The sequence below is a fragment of the Kryptolebias marmoratus genome, linkage group LG20 (genome assembly GCF_001649575.2).
Source record: "Kryptolebias marmoratus isolate JLee-2015 linkage group LG20, ASM164957v2, whole genome shotgun sequence".
In the NCBI taxonomy this organism is placed as follows: domain Eukaryota; kingdom Metazoa; phylum Chordata; class Actinopteri; order Cyprinodontiformes; family Rivulidae; genus Kryptolebias; species Kryptolebias marmoratus.
In genome coordinates, this window is record NC_051449.1 from 24,660,523 (window position 1) to 24,685,085 (window position 24,563).

A 24,563-nucleotide genomic window follows, 5' to 3' on the forward strand; every position below is an offset into this window, starting at 1 on the left:
TTCTGATATGATGAATTTGAGATTTTCATTTGTTGTCATTTGTAATCATCAAAATTAAATGAAATAAACATTTGAAATATATGAGTTTGTATGTAATGTATGAATATAATATACAAGTTTCACTTTTTAAATGGAATTACTGAAATCAATCTACCTTTTCATGATATTCTAATTTTATGACCAGCACCTGTATCTGACAGACACCTGAATCTAGATATGTATGTATGTGTATCTATATGTATCTATAAGGTTTCTCCTTAAGAATATTTGGTAGTGAGTGTGTGGACCCAGATCCACCCCCCAGGACATGAGGACGGCACGAGGAAGAGCGGAGGCACAGACACACAGTGGCCCCCAAGCCCGGAGCCCCGGGGGCCCCCCGCAGGGACAACCGGACCCCACCCAAGAGGGCAGCAGAGGCAAGCTCCAGGCAACCCCCGGCAGCCACAATGCAGAAGCCCCAGGGGGTCGCAGCGATGAGCCCACAGGCCCCGCCGGCAACCCACTACGCCAGAGCAGATCCGGCCATGGACAGAGAGACCCGAGCCCCGAGGGTGCACCACCCCCCAGCCGTGGCCTGACTGAGCCTGGACACCCAGGCCCCAGCAAGCAGCCACCAGGGCGAGCCGGCACATACCAGACTTTAACCCCATTGAGAATCTTTGGGATGTGCTGCAGAAGGCTTTGTGCAGCAGTCAGACTCTACCATCATCAATGAAAGATCTTGGTGAAAAATGAATGCAACACTGGATGGAAATAAATCTTGTGACATTGCAGAAGCTTATCAAAGCAATGCTACAGCCAATGCGTGCCATAATCAAAGCTAAAGGCAGTCCAGCGAAATATGTGTAATCTTTTTATTTGTTGGGCACTTTTTTTGGGCCAGGCAGTGTATAAACAAATTATCAAAGTCATTCCTCAGCAGCTTCAATCCATAGTTAGACAGGATTTAATATATTCCAAGGTTTCACCTATTGTATGGAAGATATTGATTTTTGTGATGTCAAATGCAATAATAGGTTTACAAGAATCTGCTTATCCAATTACTGTGCCACTGGTGTGCTTAAATTTTACAAGGAACAAATTCAGAAGATTAGATCTAAATATTTATCTTTTCCTCTCTCCTCCAAAATAAAAGAAATGCAATTTTAAATTATAAACAAAATTTATCAAACTAATGATTTTCCGAGACACTGGTTTAAACTGGATGTAGATAAGTGTGTATTCTGTGAGAAAGTAACTGAGGATTTGGATCATCTGTTCTTTTACATATAACATTGTACAATCCTCCTGGCAGGATCTTCACCAGTTTATCTGGATTCATGGGGTACATTTAACAGATATAACCGACCAAGAGGTTAAATTTGGTGTTTTTATTAATGGCCATAACATTAACTAGGGTATACATAATGTTCTCATTTTAGCCAAACATTACATACACAAATGTCACTTCGTTAAAACCATTCCTAACTTTATACAGTGAAAGAATGAGTTACATTTATTTTATAAGTCTTTATGTTTTGTGAAATCAAAAAATGCTTTTTTTTTTGTTGATCTCAAGAGATGTGCTTTAATATACTGCCCTGGATTTTTTATTATGTATATACAATATGCCCTGCTAAGTTTTTGATTCATTTTTGATTGATTTTATTGTATTTAATTTTTGTTTGATTGTTTGTTTGTTTGTTTTTATTCTGTTCTTTGTATCTCTGTAAGTGTGTTCTGTGAAGACAATGCATATGTTATGGTACCTTTTGATGTTGATTGTATATATTTATACTAATAAAGAGAAAATAAAAGCTTCTCTGACATCACAGTGCTTCCTGAACCTTCTTCTTCTGTGGTGTTTAACATGTTGTATTTCTGCCACCCGCTGCCTGTCCTAGTTCATTACAACCACCATGTTTCAAGAGACGCACCAGTGGTGAGAAATCATAAGTTAAAATAAAGGCCTGGTATTTCTTGAAGAAATGCATCGTCCGCCACCTTTCATTTTAGAATTTTAAACTAAGATTATCTTGTTGTAAAAAATGATGGAATAGCCATTTGGTTAAACGTTGTAAATGTTATGCACAATTTAATGCAATATTGCAATTTCATGTGTGATCTTGCCTGATCTTAGCTACCACACCACATCACCTGAGGCATAGCCATTTTTGTGTTGGCTAAAATTTATTAGCTGTGGCAGACAGGCAAAATTGGGCTGACTCCAAAAGTTAAACAGTTGCAGATGTACAGCCAATAATTACTTTCTGAAAGTTTTATTGAAATCTGCCCAGTGCTTTATGAGATATTTAACAGGCAGTTTGACTGTCTATGCCCACTCAGGCCTTTGTGCTGTGTAACATTACTACCCCCTGAGGACTACCTCTGTCCACTACAGCCTCAGAGTTGAGGGGAACCCACATATTAAATTTATTATTTTTAAAGTTGTCAGATTAAACAACATCCCAATATCTAAACCCCTCTCATTTTGAAATAAATAAATAAAATACAGTCCAATGCCATCAGTGACTGATTTATTGATTTATTTGTAACTAATAAACAATAAATAATTATCAATTTAAAGTGCCCTTTTTTGTTTTTTTGCAAAATAAAAAACATTTCTTCTCAAAGTAAAACCATGAAATAAGTTTTAGATAAAGATTTCTTTACAAATCAAAAATCAAACAAAATTTTTGCTTAAATATATTTTTACACTTAAATTTATACATTTCTTTAACACTTGTTCATCTGTGTTTTCAGCAGCATTGCTGTTAAGCTTTAACCATGCTTTAATTGTTTATGTTTCCAAGACAGGAGTGAGTGACATTGATTGACAGGCGCTGCCCTGCCATGTTGGATCATCAAACCACCTTGAAAAGCAGGGGAATCACATTTTTTTACATTTAGAATAATGGAATTGAATTGCCTATTGACTGTAAAAATACATTAATGGTCATATTTTATTGAAAGATTTAATATATACCTATTTTAAAGTATTTATGCAAGACCTAAAGAATTTCAAGTACCTCTGGAGCGTCTTTAAGTACCCACATTTGAAAACCAGTGCTTCAGACATTCAACATTTGATTTGTCCAACCACATATATGAACCTATGGCAGTTTGTGTGAGTGTATCTGCTCTGTTTACACTTTTATATAACTGTATTCAATGCTCACAGGTCCTTGGAAAGAGACTAAGATTAAAATGAACATGTTTTCCATTGTTATGAGCTAATGAAATGTTTTCCAATCTTAGAAACCCTCTCCACAGAGACAAGATGTTGTTGTTTAAATTTTAATCAACCAGACAAAGCTTAGCCATGGTCAGTCATCTGGAGTAAGATACAAATATGCAGAAAAACACTAGTTGTTGTCTGACTGACTCATGCTGTTAGTGTTTGACCTGCAGTAACCTTCCAGTCAGTTACTGCAGGTCACATTCTGTCATGTCCATTACAGTCTTTGTCTTTTTTATCTAAAAAATCTTTTATTTTCGTCTGACACAACATCATTACTAATATATCTTTAATCAGAGTGTAGAGAGATAAACTGAACTGACAGAAACAACTGAAACTAGTTTTACTTCTTTAGTGCACTAAGATTATTTTTTTAAACTTAGTCCTATTAGACAAAATAATGCAGTGTGATTGTCTTTACCAGCTTTTGTTAACTTTGTGACATTTTCAAACAAGAAAATGTCCAGATATTTCAAAATAAATTTTCAGGTTTATTCATGAGAACTAGCTCTGCCATGTGATTTAACCTTCAGTGGAAGTTTAAGTTAACTAAAGTTTGACTTTAATGTTAATATTTTTGGTAATTCTTTTTAGATGACAGATTGAAGTTCGATTTCCTGTTTTATCATCTAATTAATAGGTTTCTTTATAATAACAGATTATTTGGCTCAGGTGTTTTTATCTTTTGTCTGTTCACAAACAAGGCAGTCTAAAGAATGCTTGCTATTCTAACTAACTTATAGAGAAACACTTTAAATGATAAACAGAAACAGCAGCTGTGTTATTGGGGGACAGGGTTGGGGGTCTGTAACACTCTACAAGCTGAAATTCAACCCATATCTGAATGAAAGATAGAACTGTTCAGACCTTCAGGGAGTGAGTGTCAGCTATCTGATAAAAACAGGAATGTTTTTGTGTTTGTTGGAAACAGCAGCTGGCCTTGACATGATAAATCCCAACAACATGTGAGTCAAGTGACCTGATGATTTCAATTTTTGTGCCTCACTCAGTCTCCTCAATTTCAGCTGTCTGCCTCAGAGGTAACTGCAGGTAAATGAACTAAGCTGAACAGGTCATTATCCAACCAGAGTTTAGTTTAGTTCAAATCAAGATACTTTTCCAAAAACAGTCTCAGTTTGTCATTCAGGATAAATTATTTATCACATGTAAAACATTTTTACAAAAGGTGTAAATATGAATGTTTGAAATGTATAAAGGCTACATCCCGTTCATATTTAATGCCTTCAGTGTACAGTACAGAATTCTGAACTAAAGGTATCTTTAGAAGGTATAAATAGCCTGACATTATGAACTGGTCCCGCCGGGAGGAGGCCCAGAGGAAGACCCAGGACAATCTGGAGGGATTATGTTTCTCGGCTGGCCTGGGAAAGCCTTGGGATTCCCCCGGAGGAGCTGGCCCAAGTGGGTGGGGACAGGGAAGTCTTGGTCTCCCTGCTTAGGCTGCTACCCCCACGACCCGACCCCGGATAAGCGGAAGAAGTTGGATGGATTAATAACTGGATGATTAATTCTTAATTAAAGTTTCTTTTGGGGGTTTACACTATTTGTTTTTGGAGAAAAACATCTGATACCACACAATATCGTGCTTTGTTTTACCTTAGACATGAAAATATAATAACCTTGATGATTTAAATATGTTTTATTAAAAGTGAAAATGGAAATTACATTCTGGAACTGTTTTGAGATTTAATACATAACCATTTATAACCATTAAAGGGTTATACATTTTCCTCACTGCTATAACATGAAAGCCTCCTAACTGTTATCTGTAATTATCAGTATTAATTCAAGAATAAAAAACAGAATATAAACATAAAAAAATGCTTATTCAAAGCAGTGGTAGTAAACCTTGTGTGTGCTTGCACATGTGTTTCCCACCAGTCTTGCAGTCATAGAGCAGAAGCTGCGTGTCATTCTCTTTGTCCCCCTGACTTGGCTTCTCTTCTGACTAGTTGATAAGGACCAAGTAGTGTTGTCAATTTAGCAACTTTGTGTCAGAAAGGGAAAAGACGGAGGCAAACCCACTACGCAGACTCATAGTAAAAATTAAAGAAAACAATTTATTTAACTTAAATAAACAAACAAAAACAAACAAACAAAAAATCCCTTCTAAACTAGTCCAAACCCCCAAACACAAAACACAGCAATGATCAGTCTGTCTGTGGAATTCTCAGAAAACCCTTTTGGTTCACTGATACACACAGATACAAACCGTGAAAGACATATATTGCTGTGAAAAACCACCCACACAGTGCAGAAAAAAAAAAAAAAAAAAACACATATATATATATATATATATATATATATATATATCCCTGTGTTCAATAAAATTTCTCCCTCTCATTGCTTTCATTGCAAACTTCCCATTTTCCATATTTACACACACTCTTCCTGTGTTCTTCCCAGCTTTTAAAAAATTGAGCTGGTTTAACCCTTTAGTTTCTCTTTTTCCACCAGTCAACTTAACCCATTTGTTCTCAACACTTTCTCATCCACTCACCCACTTCTGTCTCGGTTCTGACCCAGTCAGCAACCACAGGTAACCTTGAGACTTCTATTTTTTTATTGACACTGGGTTTTTTAAAGTCTCAATTATAAACCCCCTGTGACAACTGGGTTTGCTAAAGTCTCAACTATCAAACCCCTGTGACTTCTCCAGACCCAATATGAAAAAAACAACAGTATTTTACCCATTACACACTGCATCAGGCACTTATTCACCTCATCCACTGTGTGAACCTGTGACATCTACCTGGTTCATCACATTACAGTCTAAACTGTACAGTCAAAAATACAGAACAGAGTGGGAATCAAACTGAATAATTATACTGTCTGTATTTTAAGACAGTTCTAATGTAAAACTTAGTGGTATAAAAACAACTCAAAAGCATACTTAAAAGGCAAGGCCTTATAGCAATTCCACCCAAAGAAAGCTGCCATTAATGATTAAAGTTGACTCTGCAAAAAAGTCTGAAGCCACTATGGCATTAGCTATGACTAAACACTGTTTCATGCTGGCATGCAGCCAAACTGTGGAAGCATGTAAAGCTGCTTTTTCAAAATGCACAGAACAAAGTGTCAATTAATTTCAATTTAGTTTATTTACATAACACCAAGTCACAACTAAAGATCTCAGGTTTTAAGCCTAGTCTCGATAGTAATCAGGGTATCAGTCTCACAAACAGAAACTGGAAGTTGGGTCCACAAGAGAGGAGCCTGATAACTGAAAGTTCTGCCTCCCATTCTACTTATAAAGTAAATCTGCAGTTTGAGAGCAAAGTGCTATGTGGCACAATAAGGTCTTTAATATAAGATGGAGCTTGGTTGTTGAGAGCTTTGTATATTAGAAGTAAGATTTTAAATTCTATTCTGAATGTGACATGGAGCCAGTGGAGAGAAAGTTGTTTAGCTTGTCTCCACTGGCTCCATGTCACATTCAGAATAGAATAACAGCGTTTTCCCCATGCATTTGTTGTTTCCGACTTTGGTGTTTTAATTGATTTGAATTCATTTCTATGGTATAAATGACTGAGGTGGTGAGTCACCTGTTGTTGCTGGAGTGTGATGGTCTTCCTCAGGTGGTATGAATCAGCTAATGTGGCATATAAGCTCTGTCTTTTTGTTGGATTTAATTTTTAATCCAAATTAATTTTGTTTGAATTGATTTAGTAAAGTTTAAATTTGGTATCAGTTTTGGTAATTTAAACTTTATTTTACCTGTAAAACTTAAGTTTAGGCAGCCTCAATGATTTTAATTGTACACTGTCAAATGTAGTCTAATTTTGGTTTATTGGTTTCTTTTATTTGTTTTTTTTATTTGATGTTCTTATTTTATCCTGTGCTTTATTACAAGCTGAAGGTAGTGGTCAATGGTTTTGATGCTAGTTCCCCTGCTTCTTGTGGGTGACAGGTCCCTCCACTTTTCATGTGTGATGTGTCAGAAGTGTCTAGGTGAATTTTATGTCCCCACAGGAAAGTTGGAATCCATATTATTCCCTTGTATTTCCTTTAATTGTGATGGACAGAAATCACATCCAATAAGCGATATTAAAATAAATAGAGACAAAAAAAATTAAAATTGTAGTTTTGAACACTGTTTCCTGCATCCTTAGTAGAGCAAACTGAAGTGTCTTATTGGCATTAGTTACTTTTATTTCCTTTAGCAATAGTCCTAAGGAGGGAATTTTTTGTTTTGTATACTTCTAATGGTAATAATAAAATTAAAAGAAAAACCCAGAGTTGCCACATCTAAAAGCTCAAAATAACAACCGAATCAGTCCTGTCATAAATATCCATCCATCCATCCATCCATTTTCTTTACTCGCTTCTCCATTCCGGGTCGCGGGGAGCTGGTGCCTATCCCCAGCAGTCCCTGTCATAAATATGAACAACCCAAATGCCAAGATTCCAGTTTTATTTCCTGTACCTCGCCACTAAAACCATTCAATTTCAGGTTGAGCTGGAGAGAGCAGTTTTGGGTGATCTGAACCTGAGCAGTGTTCTGTTATTGGACTTCGGTGCTAGGCATGGGCTGTCTATAATGACCACCATGTTTGAGCAATGTGGGGTTCATTAGTGTACTTGGTACCAGGCTACCTTAGGCCAAAGGTCGATGTTCGATTTTGTAATTGTGTCATCAGATTTGCGGCCCTATGTTTTGGACAGTTGGGTAGAGGGGGGTGCAGAGCTGTCAACTGATCACTACCTGGTGGAGAGTTGGATCCGGTGACAGGAGATCTCACAAAAGGGGACAGACCTGGTAAACCCAAACGAATAGTGAGAGTGAACTAGGAACATCTGGTGGAGCCCCCCTTTTGTGAGATCTTCAACTCACACCTCTGGTTGAGTTTTTCACATGTCCCAGGGAAGATAAGGGACATGTAATCTGAATGGGCCATGTTCAGGGCCTCAATTGTAGATGCAGCTTTCAGAAGCTGTGGCCTGAAGGTCATTGGTGCCTGTTGCGGTGGCAACCGGAGGACCCACTGGTGGACACCAGCGGTGATGGAGGCCATCAAGTTGAAGAAATAGGCCTTTAGGGATGTGCTGTCATTGAGGACTCCCAAAGCAGCAGACAGGTACAGGGTGGCTAGAAGGTGTGAAAGTGGACAAAATCAAGCTTTCACTTTAACAGAATTTAATCATAAGAAGAGCAGCAGTTCTGCATATATAATCTAAATGTTGTGAAATATAAGGTATAAGGTGTTTATTCTCCCAGGCTTCATTTTATATTTGATTATTATATCTTTATCATTTGTGTTTATCACCATTTTATATTTAGCCATCATTTTAAAACCTTTAACAAGTAGTTCTTTAGTTTATCTGGAAAGAGAGGTATGTGTTAGAAGCCCTGTAATGTGAGCCACGGTGCCAGACAAGAAGGGGGAAGAAGTTGCCCTTTGACCTGGATGGTTCAGAATTTAATAAAGTTTTAGGGCCCTGATGTGTCACTAAGTGAAAATAAATAAATAAATAAAAATAATAATCATCATCATAATTAAATTTATCATAAATAAAACAATTTTTTTCTTCTTCACTATGGAATGTTAGAAGGACAAAACCTTTAGCTATAGGGGACGTGCAGACCTTAGTGGACAAAATGCCACCTCCGGTAGAAGGAGAGGCTTTATGGTTAGCACAATTAGAGAAGTTGACAAAAGGTCAGACATTGGCACTTGGGGACTTTAGGGCTGTGGCTGCACGTTGCATGATAGGTTCCACCCTGAGAGACATAGAGACTGACGCACAGATCCTGACCATCCCTGATAGTGCTCCCCTGACTGCTTACATTCGAATGATATCCGACGCCATGAGAGTTCATCTCCCACTTTCAGAGGGCACTCCGACCCCCAAGTTTTTGTGGAAACCAGACAAACATCCTAGAGAGTTCTTAGACGATTGTAAAGAAGAGTGAGTGAGGAGAACCGGGTGTCATGCTCAGAGCACACAACAAAAGCATAATTTTAGACAGGCTGTCTTAGATGGTGTTCTGGCCCAAGTTCTAGCAGAAAGGCAACGTAATCCTGACCTGCCTGGAGCTGATCCCGCCATGTGGGAAAGACATTTGGTACATCATCTCCAGAAGGCTAAGGATGTGGCAGTAAAAGAGGAGTCAAAGATAAAAAAAATTTACAGACACAGCTTTAAAGTTGCAGCTGGGAGAGGCTAAACAAAAGGTAAATGAAAAGAAAGACATAGCTAAGAAGCAGATGGTGGCAGGTGGGGAGCCCGTGAGCTCACCCCCAACTCCCACCAACCCCTATGTATCCAGGGCCTGGGGCACCCTATAATTATGGACCACCTCCAGTGTGGAGTGGCCCTTCCAGATGTTGCCAGAGAGGGGCTCCTAGAGGTAGAGGTGCCTGGGCGAGGGCGGGGGGCCAAGAGGCCGCACCAAGGGAACACGCTGGCAGTGACGTTTGCTTCCTGTGTGGTCAGGAAGGGCACTGGTCTCGAAACTGCCATACCAAGCACTCTTTTTGGGGACCTCGTCCTGCTGGACATCAAGAACCAAACCCGCAGGCTGCCCCACTGGGCCAGTATCCACAGGGAAATTCAGGAACCGGGGATCAGTACCATGGTCCCAAGTGTGGATCTTTTCCTCAATGACACACCCCACAGAAGAACCTGAACAGAGGGGGAGGAGCAGACCCTCTGTTGGAGCTACAGATCACGCAAAAGAAACTGCCATTTTTGGTGGATACGGGGGCAACTTTTTCCACCATAAATATGACTTTAGCTGATGACAAACTTTCCACACAGACTGTAGAAGTTGTTGGTTTGTCTGGGGTACAACAAAAACTGCCATTAACTGTACCTATGCGCACTCAGCTGGGGACACAGACTCTCCTCCATCCATATGTTCTCTCTCCTCAAGTCCCTGTGAACTTGCTGGGTCGTGACTTGCTGATGAAACTGGGGGCGTCTATTTTGTGCGCTCCAGATGGGCTCATCGTATCTCTGCCTGATGGCACTGGGTGGATTTGTTCTTCAGGATTAAGAACTCATGGACAGTGGTTGTTGCAGCCAGTTGAACCTGAATATGCTGACATTTACTGGGGTTTGCTTGAACCTGAAACGCCACAGGGGGGCGGTGTCCTGTCGGCGTACCTGAGGTGGAAGCCCTGGATCGCCCTGCTTGAACCCTACACAGCTCCTCCCGACCCTCCTCATGTAACTTTGTTTTATGATAGAACAGGGGATGAATGTTATCAGGAACAGTTTCAGGAACAGATAGAAGGGATTAGATGGGGCATTTAATCTAACAACATTTACGTAGGAGCGGAGGGAGTGGCTTCAGCTGTTCAGCTAACAGAGGAACAGCTGCAGTGGTACCGATTGACCTCAGAGGCTGTACCACATATAACACTAGCAGTCCACCCAAAACATCAGGCTAAAGATTTCAGTCCTATGATGAAAAGAGCTGTTGAAACCACAGATTGGATTCCCACTCAGATACCAGATATTTGCTTTTCTCCCAGTTGGAAAACCTATTTAATCCAGATAGAAACTCAAGATCTTGCTCCTCGAACATGAACAAATCTCTAGAGATGATGGTAGAGAAAAAACAGATCACCCGGCTGTAGCTCACTTGCTCCAGTTGCTTCCCTCCTCTTTGTGGTCAGGAGGTCCCACGGAAGTTGGCTTGACTGATTGTTCACCTATTTCTTTTGAGCTCCACCCCACAGCTCCCATTTGGTTAAAACAATATCCACAAAAGCCAGCTGCAGAAGAGGGAATTGCTAAAACATTTGAAGGTTTGATCCAGGTGGGGGTTCTGGAACCTTCCACCTCATCTTGGAACACTCCTATTTTACCTGTAGAAAAACAGGGCACAGGTAAATATAGGATGGCACATGATTTAAGGGCTGTAAATGCTGTTTTACGGACTCCAACTATTCCTGTCCCTAATCCTTACGTGGCACTGACCAATCTGTGCCCATCCCATAAATGGTTCACATGTATTGACTTGGCCAAAGCTTTTTTCTGTCTCCCTTTGGCCGAAGAGTGTCGAGACAGAGGTCAACAGTGGCGCAACACTCGCTTACCACAAGGTTTTGCTTTGTCTCCTGGGATCTTTAATCAAGTTCTTAAACAGGTTTTAGAGGGCTGTGAGCTTCCTGAGGGCACAACTTTGACCCAGTATGTGGACGATTTGCTAATTTCTGCTGATGCTTGTTTACAGGCCACGGAGGTGGTACTGAGACAACTTTCTGTGAAAGGTTTTAAGGTCAGCAAGGATAAACTTCAGGCAGTAAGGACACAAGTCTCCTTTTTGGGGAGGGTGATTTCACAGCAAGGATCCGGGTTGTCATACTCACATCGCTCTGATATTCTTCACCATCCTAAACCCCTGACTGTGAAAGACATGTTGTCATTTGTGGGACTGACGAGATATAGCAGAATACATATCCTTAACTACACAGGACTGATTTAACAACTAAGACTCTTAGTTAAAGAACACGGCATGAGAAACTTGAGGGCGACTTTAAACTGGACACCAGAGGCAGAAACTGCCTTCATTAAAATCAAACAGCTGTTATCACAAGCCTCAGACCTGGCCTTGTGGGACTATACTTTGCCTTTTCACCTCAACTTCTCTGTAATGGACTCCGTCGCTAACGGAGTCCTGTTCCAGAGAAAGGGGGATGGAAGACAGGTGCTGAGTTACATCAGTGTGATGTTAGATTATATGGAGAAAAGACACCCACCCTGCACACAACATGTTTCTGGTCTCACAAAAATCATTCAAAAAACGGCACACATTGTGATGGGGCATCTGTTGCACGTGTTAACAACACATACAGTAGTTTCATATGTAAATTCACAAACTTTTACTATGACTCCTCTGAGACAGCAAAGAATGAGTAAAGTACTACAAACAGAACCACTGTCAGAAGTATAAGTGTTGTTCACAGATGGTTGTTGTTTCAGAAAGACAGATGGAGAGTTGAGTGCTGGTTATGCAGTTGTCAGACAGACAGAAACAGGTTTTGAAACGGTGATCAAAGGACAGCTAACAGGACAACAATCAGCTCAGAGAGCAGAGATCACAGCAGTAGTAGCTGCCCTTCAGTGGGCACAAGGAAAGAAAGTTACTATCTACACTGATTCGGAGTATGCATTTGGTGCAGCACATATTAAATTAAGACAATGGATTAGAGCAGGCTTTAGAGGCAGTGGTGGCTGGCCAATAGAGGACACAAGGGCACCGCCCCACCACTCACATTTCCTTGGATAAGATGAAAAAAAAATTAATAAAATAAAAATATTTTGAAATATCTATCCATCCATTTTCTTTACCCACTTCTCCATTCTGGGTCGCGGGGAGCTGGTGCCTATCCCCAGCAGTCACTGCGCGAAAGGCGGGGGACACCCTGGACAGGTCGCAAGTCCATCGGAGGGCCACATATAAATCAAAGTTTTGAGCCCGGAGTGTGTTTTCCTGTGGCCACTCTCACAGTACCACACTTGCCGCCATGTATCTTATACAGGTCAGTACATAACTGTCAGGCGGCTAAAAATCCACTTTACCAGAATTCACAACATTAGTGGTTGTCAGATCAGAAAATCTTAGTAAACAAAACAACAGAAGGTTGGTTTTTAATGTAATGTTAACCACAAGATTACACGAGCACTCTAATAGGGACTCCAATGTGATCAGTTCAGCTGGAGTACACACTTAGCAAGCTGTCACTTTAATAAAATATTATATTTATTCAGGGAGCAGAGTGTACTTTGTTTTACAGTCTATGTTGTTAACTTATAAAGCAGGAATTATTATAATTCCAAACCTGCTGATTGGGGCATTCGTCACCTATGCCCTGTGTAGTTCTCTGCTGCTACGTCAGCCACTTGTTTGTGTTCCTTTTTAATAATAAATTAGTTAAGTTCTACAAACATGAGTCTGTGCACTGGGTTCATTTCCCTCGCTCCTGACAAATATCTATATAGTGACAGAGTTGTCACCATTTTTGTGTTAGCTAATATTGATTAGCTGTGGTGGTCATCTTGAATTGGAGTGCATCCAAGGCTAATCAGTTATAAATTATGACTTTCTGAGAAATTCGTTAATAGCTGTCCAGCTGTTCAGAGGTTTGTCAGATAATTTGCTAACAGACAGACAGGGTTGATATCAATAGTTAAAGACAAAGTTTTAGGGAAAAGTTTCGCACAAAGTGTACTGCTCAAGTTTTGTACTTATCTACTACACAATAAATTGTAGTCCAATATCTGTAAAACTAACAGAGTTACACAGATGACTCCTATAGTTAATGGCAAATTTAAAAACAGATCTTGTGTGATCTGTTAGCTCTCAGAGTAGGTGCTGGGAATGGATCTCAGCAACTATCACAAAAGATTTTATATAGTATCTGTAGAGCTGGCTGGGTAATAGCCATTTTTGTGTTTGTTAAGGTCACTTAGAAGTGGCAGCCATCTTGATTGAATCCATTTTGTGTAAGTCAGTGTAAATCAGAATAATTCCTGAAGGTTTGTTCTTAGGAAAGTTTCTGTTTCCTACACTGAACTTGCACGGCTCTCTGGACTGTCATCTCTGTGTGTGTGTGTGTGTGTTTGTGTGGAGCAAATAGTTTTCCACACACTGATAGCTCAGTCAGTGATCATGGTCACAGGTTTATTTATGAGAAAACACATTTGGCTACATCACAATTACATGTGCTAGTTACACAACAGAACATGTGGTTATGGTTCATAAATACACAGAAAAAGAATGCGTGTCACTCTGTTCACACTAACACTAAACAGCATCAGAAACTTATTGAAAACATATGAGGGGAACCTTTAGCAGCACAGGTGACTGAAAGAGGACAGAAACATTTCTGCATCCTGACAAATTACACTGATTAAAAAGGGGGAGGGGCATGGGGGTCAAAACTTATTTCTTGATACGCCGCAGTGCTGACATGAACAATTCTATTTATAAATGTCAAAAAAATGAGTATTTATTGGTAATACCATCATGTTTGAGAAACAAAAACAGTGGATCTCTAATGTGTGGAAATGCAGCACCAAGACTGTTTATAGTGAGCACATGCACACTAGAGACACAACAAACGATACCTCCTGTAATGAAAACCAATGTTTGGAAGACCTTTGGCTTATATGAAGTTAAAGAGAAAAATGGTGATGACAAGAGTCTCACAGTATGTGAGTTGTGTATGTGTTTCTACTTGAAGGAGGAGAAAAACTGCCATTCATTGCTGTCACTGCTAATGGTGGTATGCTGGGGCTGCTGGGAGTCATCAGATTGTCTCAAAATGTTTGTGGGGATTCTCTATAAATAATAAACCCACAGGGCCTTTTCAGTTGTAGCTCCTAAACTGTCTTTTAAAATCTCACCTTAAAGAGACATCTGTACTCACTGGCTTTTAATTCAACATGAGAACTGACATTTAACCATTTTAATATTTCTTTTTGTGTTTTTGCCAAAAATTTATTTTGGTTTTGTTTTATTTGTTTGTTTGTTTTTTTTCTTCTTGCACCTTCTTGTTATTTCTCTTTTGTATGTAAAACACTTTGGCCAACAACAGTTGTTTGTAAACTTAACATAAATAATTACTTAAAAAGTGGTCCAAATCTGCCTAGCTTCATTTCTAAAGTGTACTCCAGTAGATTAAATCATAAATGTGGGTAGGCTGCGAATGTGGGTATAAAACGAGCCAAGGTGGGTATGATGTAGACAGAGGTGGACAACAAAATAATGTGCAATCCCCTCACAGCCCTCCTAATTACAATCAAATAATGAGGTGCCTAAAGAGTCCCACCGGTAGAATGAAAGCGGATTGTTTTTAATGCTCAACTTTTAGTTTTGTTAAGTTTTAAACTTTGCACTCTGTAAAACACTTGAGCTGCATAAAGCTTACTTGAAACAACCTAAATCTTGTGATCATTTCTACAGGTTTCTACCATAAATCCAAAGGTTTTCTTTTGTATCATATTAAAACCAAACAAAACAAAAAATTAATCTATTTACAGACATTATCAGGAATTTTAATTTACACTATTTACAGGAAGTCATTCAGAGATTCTACGAATCAGACACTGAGTCTAAAGCTTTGGTTTCAGCTTATACCTAAAGTCAACATCATAGGTGGGCTGCAGGATCCCCAGTCCAGCTCGAGACTGGTCCAAAGGAGGAACTTTGATGGCAGGGTCTAGTAACTCCATGTCAAAGTACGAAAGCATCAGAGTCAGAAACTGCTTAATCTCACACACAGCAAAAAATCTCCCTGGACATTTTGTGACCCCGGAGCCAAAGGGCATGTAGAAATAACGCAGTCGCTGGCCATTGCGGTAAAATGTGGTTTTCTCTTCACCCTTCTCATCCAGGAAACGGTTGAATTTGTACTCCTGCAGGGCAAGGAGAGAAAAGGAGATGAAGAAAAAGACAAAACAATGTTTTATAACAACAATAATGAATATTAATGTCTTACATAGGGATCCTCGTAGATTTTTGGATCAAAGTGCAACATGGGTGGATACAAGGCAATGACATCATCTTTCCTAATGTGATAAGCTTCTTGGTTGTCAAGGTGAAGCAGAAAGTCCTCTTTGGCAACTCGAACGTTCATGGAAGCACTGGACAAACGCATGGCTTCCTTTATGATGCTGTCTACAAACAGAAAAAACAGGTCATTTGGCTTCAATAGCCCAGACTTACAGTTAACAGAATCTTTAATCATACCTTTAACCTTGTCTTTAACTGTATTTTTTAATTGTATTTTTACCTGTGTCTTTACCTAAATCTTTAATCATATCTTGAACTGTATCTTTAACCATATATTTACCTGTATTATATCTGTATCTTTACCTGTATGTTGAACCATGTGTTTATCCTTTCTTTAACCATATCTTTAACCTTATATTGTATCTTTGCCTGTAACTTTGACTGTATCGTTAACCACATCTTTAATTTTATCTTTACCAGTATCTTTAACAGTACATTTAGCTGTATTTTTAATCAGATCTTTAACCATACCTTCAACTGTATCTTTAACCTTATCTAAAAATGTTTAAGGTGTTTTTAAAAGAAACCTTTACCTTAATTTTACCTACATCTTTAACTGTATCATTACCTGTATCTTTATTTGTATCTTTACCCATATTTTCAATTGTATATTCAACTATATTTTTTACTGTATCCTTACCTGTATCTTTAATATTATCTGTAACCACATCATTATCCATATTTTTAACTGTATCTTTAACCTCATCTTTACCTACTTCTTTACTGTATTGTTAACCCTATCTTTGTCTGTACCTTGAATTGTACCTTTTTTGTTTTCTTAGCCCTTTTTTACCTGTATCTTTACCCGTACCTTTAACTGTATCTAATCATATCTCTAATGTATCATTAACCGTATCTTAAATCATATCTGTTCAATTCAGTTAATTTATATAGCGCAAAGTCACAACAAAAGTCGTCTCAATATCTTTAACCTTATCTTTAAACTCGTCGTTACTGTATTTTTAACTGTTTATACCAGTAATCTTACCTAAAACAGGCATGTTGTCCAGCTGGTTTCTGGTCAGATTGAGTATGGGGCCATCAGGGTCAGGAGTTAGACCCAAGTCCCTCAGAACTGTCTGAACTTCTGTATAAGCTGCTTTTATAGCATCTGGACATCTGAGCATACATGCAGGTTAGGGTTAGAGTTTTACTGATGTTTATTGTGTTTGCTAATGTCACATGACTGTTTTTAATGTATCCAACAAGTGTGATAACACCAAGAGGCTAGTTTTGTAATACCATTGTTATGTTGGCAGGCTGCTGAAGAGTGAAGATGAATGATTACTGTATGTTTTACCCCTCGTCTATATGTTTGTGTGTCTGTCAGTTAAAATATCTCATTAACCACTGGAAGGATTTCATTGAAACCCACCCTCACTCAATTTCATAGGTATTGGGCTAAAATTTGATGTGGTAGTAGCTGAGTCATTCATAACACATATTATCAGCATGTCATCTTGTGATATTTATAACAACTTTGTCATTTCATCTAAGTCATTCAGCACTCAGCATTCACTCTGCATTTCTGTAGAACATGCAATTAGTTAATGTTAAGACTTTTAAAGAAACAGAGAACTAAGATACCTGATCATATAGAAAAGACTCCAGAAGGTAGCAGGCAAAGTATTGGCCTGTGAAGCCCACAGCAGAGCCACATGGGTCCTAGCTTTGCTCACATCGTTGAAGGTGGATAAGGAATCATTCAGGATCATCCTCATGGAGATCAAATCAGACATGTGATGTCTCTTGGATAGGTTTTCAGCATACATTGTCTTTGCTAGGTTCTAAACATAAAAAACATAAGAAAAAGTAAAATGCGACAAAATGTGTTACTTATATGACTACAGATGTCAGAGGGTACCATCAGATAAAAAACCCACTGACCTCTCTGGCACTGTAGGCACTCTTGAAGACATGGATGGGCAGGCCAGCCACGAGTGCTGGAAAAATCTTATCAAACTCTTTAAAGTTCTCCAAAGTGTTGAGGACCAAAGATTTTTGTGCTTCCTGATGAGCCCGACACTTGTCATCTCCGAGCTCTTTACCAAACAGCGTCAGGTAGCCAGATTCAAACATAACCTGGGGAAGAGCATGACAAATGGACTTTTAGAAAGGCAGGAACACTTCTGTTTTAGTTATGATATTATTCTGCATCTTAAAACCATACTTTTAAACAAACAAACAAAAAAAACTATAAGGTATGGGATCTGTTATTTAAATGTTCCAGCTACTAACCTTGTAGCAGAAAGCAAAAATACCATCCACCTGCCATTGGTCTTTATTGGAGCCCAGAGTGTCCGACTTAAGCATGACATCTTGCAGGTGGCCCATCATTGTCTCTATCAGGGAAGTCAGAGCTTCTCCCTGCAGGGTCTTCATAAAGGTTTGGTGGAGGTTTTCTGTGGTGTAACCATGGCGAGGGTCAAAACTGTCATGACCAAAGGCCTGGTGTCAGAAAAAGAGATCAGTTAATAACATTAAAGAACTTCCTGCTTCAGAAAGTCTTTAAATACAAACAACAACCCTTTTACCTTAACAGATGTAGAGAAGTGGAACTTCTTCCAGTCAAGGTGTCTCCCCTGCCTGATGACTGAATGGTAAGAGAAGGGATCACACAGGAAGTGGATATACCGGCCTGCAATCTTGCAGGTAAAAATATGGCCATACTTTTTCTGACGGCTGCGCAGAAACTGAAGTGGGTTGGCCCCAAACTGCAGAGCACAGCCCAAGTAGGGGATGAAACCATTTTCCACTGCGGGTTCACCAGGTTGTCTGTGAATGTTAACAGGACAAAAAATATGGTTTCTGTCTCCAAATCCTTACGGTTTCTTAGTTATTGACTCAGAAATTCACCTACTCGTTTAACTTTACCATCTACATGTTTTATTATGTGAATGCAGCATTTACACAATAAAACATGTAGATGGTAAAGTTAAACAAATGGGTGAATTTCTGACTGTTTTCCAGTTTATATTTTCATCTGTATGTTTTTTTTGTTTGTTTTTTGTTGTTGTTGTTGTTTTAAATCAAGCTACTTTTGGAAACTGTGTGCTATTTTAACCATTCATACATCAAAACACTTGGCTCGATAGAGAATGGTGTATTATGACTTTTGGTTTTTCTAACTTTTTAAAATATTTAACCTAATATGAAATTAAATTACCATAGAATCACTTCAATGTTGTTCTTGTCTCCCTGTGCCACTTTTGGTTTTTTAGCTACAATTGTGCTACTGTTAGCTTTCAGCTGCTGTTTTGCTAATTTTACTTTTTAGCTACCCTTCTACTTTTAGCTTTAAGCTACCAGTTTGCTTTTATTAGTAACCGTTCAGCTTCTTTTAGTTTTTTGCATCCAATTTGCTTCTTTGAGGCTTTAGGTAAAGCTTTCCTAATCTAAACTACTGTTGTGCAGATTTTGGCTTTGACATCTGATTTGCTACAGTTCTGTCAATACTGACATCATTTTGCTCATTTTAGCCTTAAGTACTTTTCTGCTGCTTTTTAGCTTGTGTTCATTTAAGCCTCTGGTTTGCTTATTTTAACTTTGACAGCTCAGTTTAACTTCTTTAGCAAATTTCAACAAAGTCATTCAGCACTCAGCATTCACACTGTTTTTGCAGAAAATGCAGTTTCTCTATTTTTTTTCTCATTTTATTCTGGAACATTTGTTGTTGTTTTGGTTGGTTGCTCCCTTGGGCAGAGGTTGCAACATCAGGCAAGCACAATTGATCGTTGGCGATTGTTTTACGCTAAATGCCTTTCCTGATGCAACCTGGGCTCAAACCTGCGGCCTCAGTATTCCAGTATGGCACTAACCACCAATCAACTGCAGCCACCATTATTCTAAAATAAACAATAATATTTGTCTATAATAATACAATATTTGCTTGTGATCTGCACTAAGAGCATGTGTAGTATTTTTGAACTTATCTAATTTTAATTATAATTTTAATTTGTGTAAGAGCATATATTTTTTCCTTTTGTACTATGTGTTATGTACTTTAGCAGCAGAGATACTTTATTTCCATTTTAAAAACATTTAATTATTTGATACTATAGCTGTTCTACTGTTATCTTCAATGAGATAAAAATGTTCTTCCATGTGTGAAATGTTTTACTTTTATTGAAATTGTTTTACTTTTATTGAAATTGTTTTACTTTTATTGAAATTATTTCACTGAAAGCAGTTTATTTAAATAAAAACATTTCTAACAACCCAACAATTACAGAACCAGATAAAACAGCATTTATTTTTCCTGGAAACATATTCATTATTTAAAACAATTAAGAAACTAATCCAGCAAAGCAAGTGTGACAGTGATGTGTTCCTATTATGACAACAAGAAGTATCAGGTACAGTTTCATCCTGAAGACATGCAACTGCAATTTAAATAATTAGGGTTGATTTATGTGAATACACATTTTGTGCAAACCTCTTCCAACCAAAGGAATCCTTATAGGAAGTCAGTTAAAGTTGATTTGTGGATTTTTCCAAAAAGTATCTTTTAAATAAAATTTTGTTGAACTGACTCAGATTGTAGACTGTTTTTTGTTTTGTTTGTTAGTTTTGTTTTGTTTTGTTTTGTTTTTTATTTGTTTTAAATGAAAACCTAAAGCCTAAAAAAATCTCCCAGCTTCTGAAGTAGGAACATCAGATATTATCTTATGGAAAGAAGCCTGGAGGTCAGTGCTAATCATAATTGTCAGTGTACTGCTGATGAGCTACAGCCTTTCTTTTTTACTCAGTACTGGTGTTTTTATCCAACTGTGAGGCTCCTGATTTAGATGAAGGATGTAGCATGCATGTGTTGCACAGTCTCAGAATGAATTAGGAAACATGCAGGAACAATGGGTTAAGTCTTACCTGCGTCTTATCCCCAAAGCAAGCCACAGGAGGCAGCAAAATCCAACCAAGACTCCCCAGATCAAAGCGATGCTTATCATGATGATGATGATGGCAACAGGAACAAGATCCAAAACACAAAGTCACTTGTAAGCAGGTTTCAGTGCTCCACATCAAATCTACTGGCACGGATATGGATTGGTTGACAAAGAACTGCTTTAATGAAGTGAATGGTTCCAAACAGAAGAATGTTACATGAAGTTCTTCTGTTCCTGCAACACTGAGTGTGTGTGCATTGTGTTAAAACAGGGAGCATGAGGCTGCTTTTATAGACCTCCTTCCTCCGTCCTGATGGGTGGACCCAAGGGTGGAGTAAAGAGAGTGCAGATATTACTGACACAGGTCATACAATTTATTAAAAGTTCAACTCAGGTTTTCCTCACTAGTTGCTTTGCAAAATGCATCATGTTCTTGACAAATGTTCTTCAGTGATACACTGAATTACAGAATAATGCTGGTATTGCCTGCCACATACAGTAGAAGCAGAGCTATAATGTTTTTGATTGTGTCTGTTTGTGTTTGTTTATCTGTACTTTTTAGCAAAATATTTCATGAACCACTGGATGGATTTTTTAAAATGTTCAGAAAATAATCATTAGAGATACATCTACAACTAATAAACTTTTGATGTCAGCCTGATTCAAGATGACCTCCACAGCAAAGTGATCTTAGAAAACACAAAAATGGCTATAATTAAGACAATTTTACAGATATCAAGCTGAAGTTTGGTGTGGTAGTAGCTGAGGGTCATTCACAACAGGTTCTGCACACTAACTGATCACACAAGAACTGTGTATAAAACTTCACCATTAACTATTAACTCTGTCTGTTAGCAAAACATCTTGTGAACTACTTAACAAATTTTAGTGAAACTTTAAGAAAGTAATCATTGGGTTTACATCTACAACTGATTAACTTTTGGAATCAATCAAATTCAAGATGGTTGCTACAACTAGCTAGCTTTTGTTGTTAGAAAACAGAAATGACTATACTCGCAAATTTTACAGATATTAAACTAAAAGTTGGTCTGGTAGTAACAATAACCAACACATTAAGCGCAACGCATTGTGTGACATTATATTTAAAACCTTGGCAATAACTGTTGGAGCCAGCCCTGTTTGTTAGTAAAATATTTGATGAACCACTGGATAGACTTTAGTGAAACTCTCAGAAAATAATTACTGGCTATACATTTACAACTGGTTAATTTTTTGAGTCAACCCAATTCAAAATGGCCACCACAGCTAATCAAACCTAGCTCACACAAAAATGGCAATACCTCAGTGATTTGGGCAGATACTGAGCTAAAATTTGGTGTGGTAGTAGCAGACAGTCATTCACAACACCTACTCCAATTTCTAAAAGATCATGGAAGATCACACAATATTGTATAAGATTGTGCTTGATGTTATTTTCAAAGTTTGACCAAAATGGCTAAAATGCTGGCATGAAAGGCAGCAGATAAGCATGGCTATTCAAGGAATGCTAGGCCTTTGTTTATCATATGTATTTTGCTATGATGAATAAAACCTGCAACTAACTTTCATCATTAGTTCTTTTTAAAATTTTGTGTAACATAGACTAATTTACAGTTTGAATTTTATCAAAATCAGAAAACTTTACCCAGGATGAAACTGGGTTCATTACAGTTGCTCCAGCTAAAGAAAGATAGTTGCATAGAAACAAAACTTCAAAGATAAGTAATACAGTAAAATAAGAATTACAAGTCCTAATAAAGAATAAAGCATAAATACAAGATATTAGTATGTAAAGTAAAATCAATCAAATTAAATTTAAATAAAGTGTTATTCAAATAATTTAAAATAAGCATTCTAATATTTGGATTGTTATCTTCTTGGGATCTCTCTAGGAAAATGACTTCCATGCACCCTATGTGCGTGTGAGAGAGGTGGCCTTGACCAAAGTCCATGGACAGTGTTACTCAAAGACTGCAGTCTGATAGTGCATTGGCAAATACATTCAAGGTCTTTGCTTCTGTTGAGTGAAAGTGAGTGCAAACTGGAAAGAACATTATCACTGAACACAAGTGATGTGTTGAGGCATGCTTGAATGAGTGAAGATAAAATCTAGTTTGCCAAGAAAAAATGTGTGTAAAGATAACATCTTGTTCCATAATAAGTTTTGAAACCTTTTTTGAAACCTTTGGAGATGTACACTCACCTGCCATTTTATTAGGTTTACTACATGTTCAATTACTTGTTAACACATAAAGCTAATCAGTCAGTCACATGGCAGGAACTCAATGCCTTTAGGTATCTATACATGGTGAAAACAACTTGCTGAAGTTCAAAGGGACATCAGAATGAGGAAGAAAGAGGATTTAAGTGACTTTGAATGTGGCATGGTTGTTGATGCCAGATAAGCTGGTCTGAGTATTTCCGAAACTACTCATCTACTGGGATTTTTACCACAGCCATTTCTAGGGTTTAAAGAGAATGGTCCAAAAGAGAGAAAAGACAGAGGAGAATTAGCAGAGTGGTTCAAGATGATAGAAAGGCAATAGTATCTTAAATAACCTCTCTTTACAAGCAAGGTCTGAAGAATACCATCTCAAAATACAGCAAGTTCAACCTTGAAGAGGATGGGCTACAGCAGCAGAAGACCATGCCACTCCTGTCAGCTAGGAATAGAAAATTGAGGCTACTATTCATAGAGGTTTACCAACATTGGACAATCAGAGATTTCACTAATATTGGCTGGTATGATGAGTTTGGATTCACTGGATTTCAATGGCCCCTATAGTCACCAGATCTCAATTTAATCCAGCACCTTTAGGATGTGGTGAAATGAGAGATTCACATCATGAATGTGCACCTGACAAATCTACAGCAACTGTGTGATGCAATATATGATGCCAATATGAAAAAAAATCTCTAAGGGATGTTTCCAACACCTTGTTGAATCTACACCACAAATAATTAAAGCAGTTCTGAAGGCTTAAGGGAGTCCAACCCAGTACTTGCATTGTGGACCTAAAAAATGGTCAGTGAGTCTATAACATATCCCTGCTATCTGTGATTTAAGTCCTAGGTTTGACTCCTGGAAACCTTTCTGTGAGTTTTCTTTCCAAGTGTGATTTTCTACGGGTACTCTGGTTTCCTCCCTCTAAACAAAAACATGCAAGTAAGGTTAATTGGTAATGAGAAGTTGTCCCTAGGTGTGAGTGAGAAAGTGAACGGTTGTCTGTCTCGTTTGTCTCAATGTGGTCTTGTGATGGACTGGCAACCTTCCCATGATGTACCCCACCTCTTGCCCAATGCTCACTGGAAATAGGCATGATTGACCTCATGTACAAAGAGTGAGTATGCACAAAAAGTGGTGTTCACTCTTTTACACAACAATGATGAAATAAACATGTGCTTTCTCAAACCAACTTCATAACTGGTGTACGCAGGTTTTTACAAGTTTTGGTCCATTAGCAACATTTTCTAAAGTCGACCCTGAGCCACAAAAACAAATGGAGTGTCGTCATCGACCCCAATGGAGACACAGCATCCCTCTGAATCAGCTTGATGAGACGCTGAGAGGCGAGAGGGAAATTAACATAGAGCACAGACTAACTGAAAGCTAAAAATTGATTTATTGTAACAGAAAAGAAAACAAAAAGCTGACATGGCAGCAAAACAACAAAGAGCAATAACACTCATTTTCCTTGTAACAAGGGGTTACAAGGAAAATGACCAGAGACTGAGATGAGCTACAGCTGGGAGATGTTGAGGAACAGGTGAGGTGGGTGTGGCAGGCTGACCGTAAAACTACTGAGCTGAGGGCAGGCAAACAGTGGCACAGGGAACACAAGGAACTAGACAACACAACAATTCAAAACACAGGGAACACAAGGAGCAAAACTATACAACAATATAAATT

General features: G+C 38.3%; 1 protein-coding gene across 2 annotated transcripts; it reads right to left on the minus strand.

Moving 5' to 3' along the window:
• Positions 1-13,851: 13,851 nt before the first annotated feature.
• On the minus strand, positions 13,852-21,250 carry LOC108250404 (cytochrome P450 7A1). Of its 2 annotated transcripts, XM_025002546.2 has the most exons (9): positions 20,637-21,250; positions 18,441-18,545; positions 18,305-18,363; positions 18,009-18,218; positions 17,658-17,852; positions 17,358-17,557; positions 16,759-16,889; positions 15,697-15,875; positions 13,852-15,613 (listed from the first exon to the last, which is right to left on the minus strand). In XM_025002546.2, exons 2-9 carry the CDS (start codon positions 18,517-18,519, stop codon positions 15,311-15,313), a joined length of 1,356 nt encoding a protein of 451 aa, XP_024858314.1. In that variant the 5' UTR covers positions 18,520-18,545; positions 20,637-21,250; the 3' UTR covers positions 13,852-15,310. The 2 variants fall into 2 exon arrangements, with proteins under 2 accessions (XP_024858314.1, XP_017295766.1); XM_017440277.3 differs by having other exon boundaries at positions 18,305-18,545; positions 20,637-20,716.
• Positions 21,251-24,563: the final 3,313 nt, after the last annotated feature.

What these genes read in the sequence shown, in the direction of transcription:
- LOC108250404 (XM_017440277.3), bottom strand. Translation starts at nt 20,716, where the DNA reads ATGATAAGCATCGCTTTGATCTGGGGAGTCTTGGTTGGATTTTGCTGC. An exon ending in AGTCTTTTCTATATGATCAG is followed by an intron (nt 16,890 to 17,357) that starts GTATCTTAGTTC and finishes ATGTATGCTCAG; the next exon opens with ATGTCCAGATGCTATAAAAG. An exon ending in GGACAACATGCCTGTTTTAG is followed by an intron (nt 15,876 to 16,758) that starts GTAAGATTACTG and finishes TTCTGTTTGTAG; the next exon opens with ACAGCATCATAAAGGAAGCC.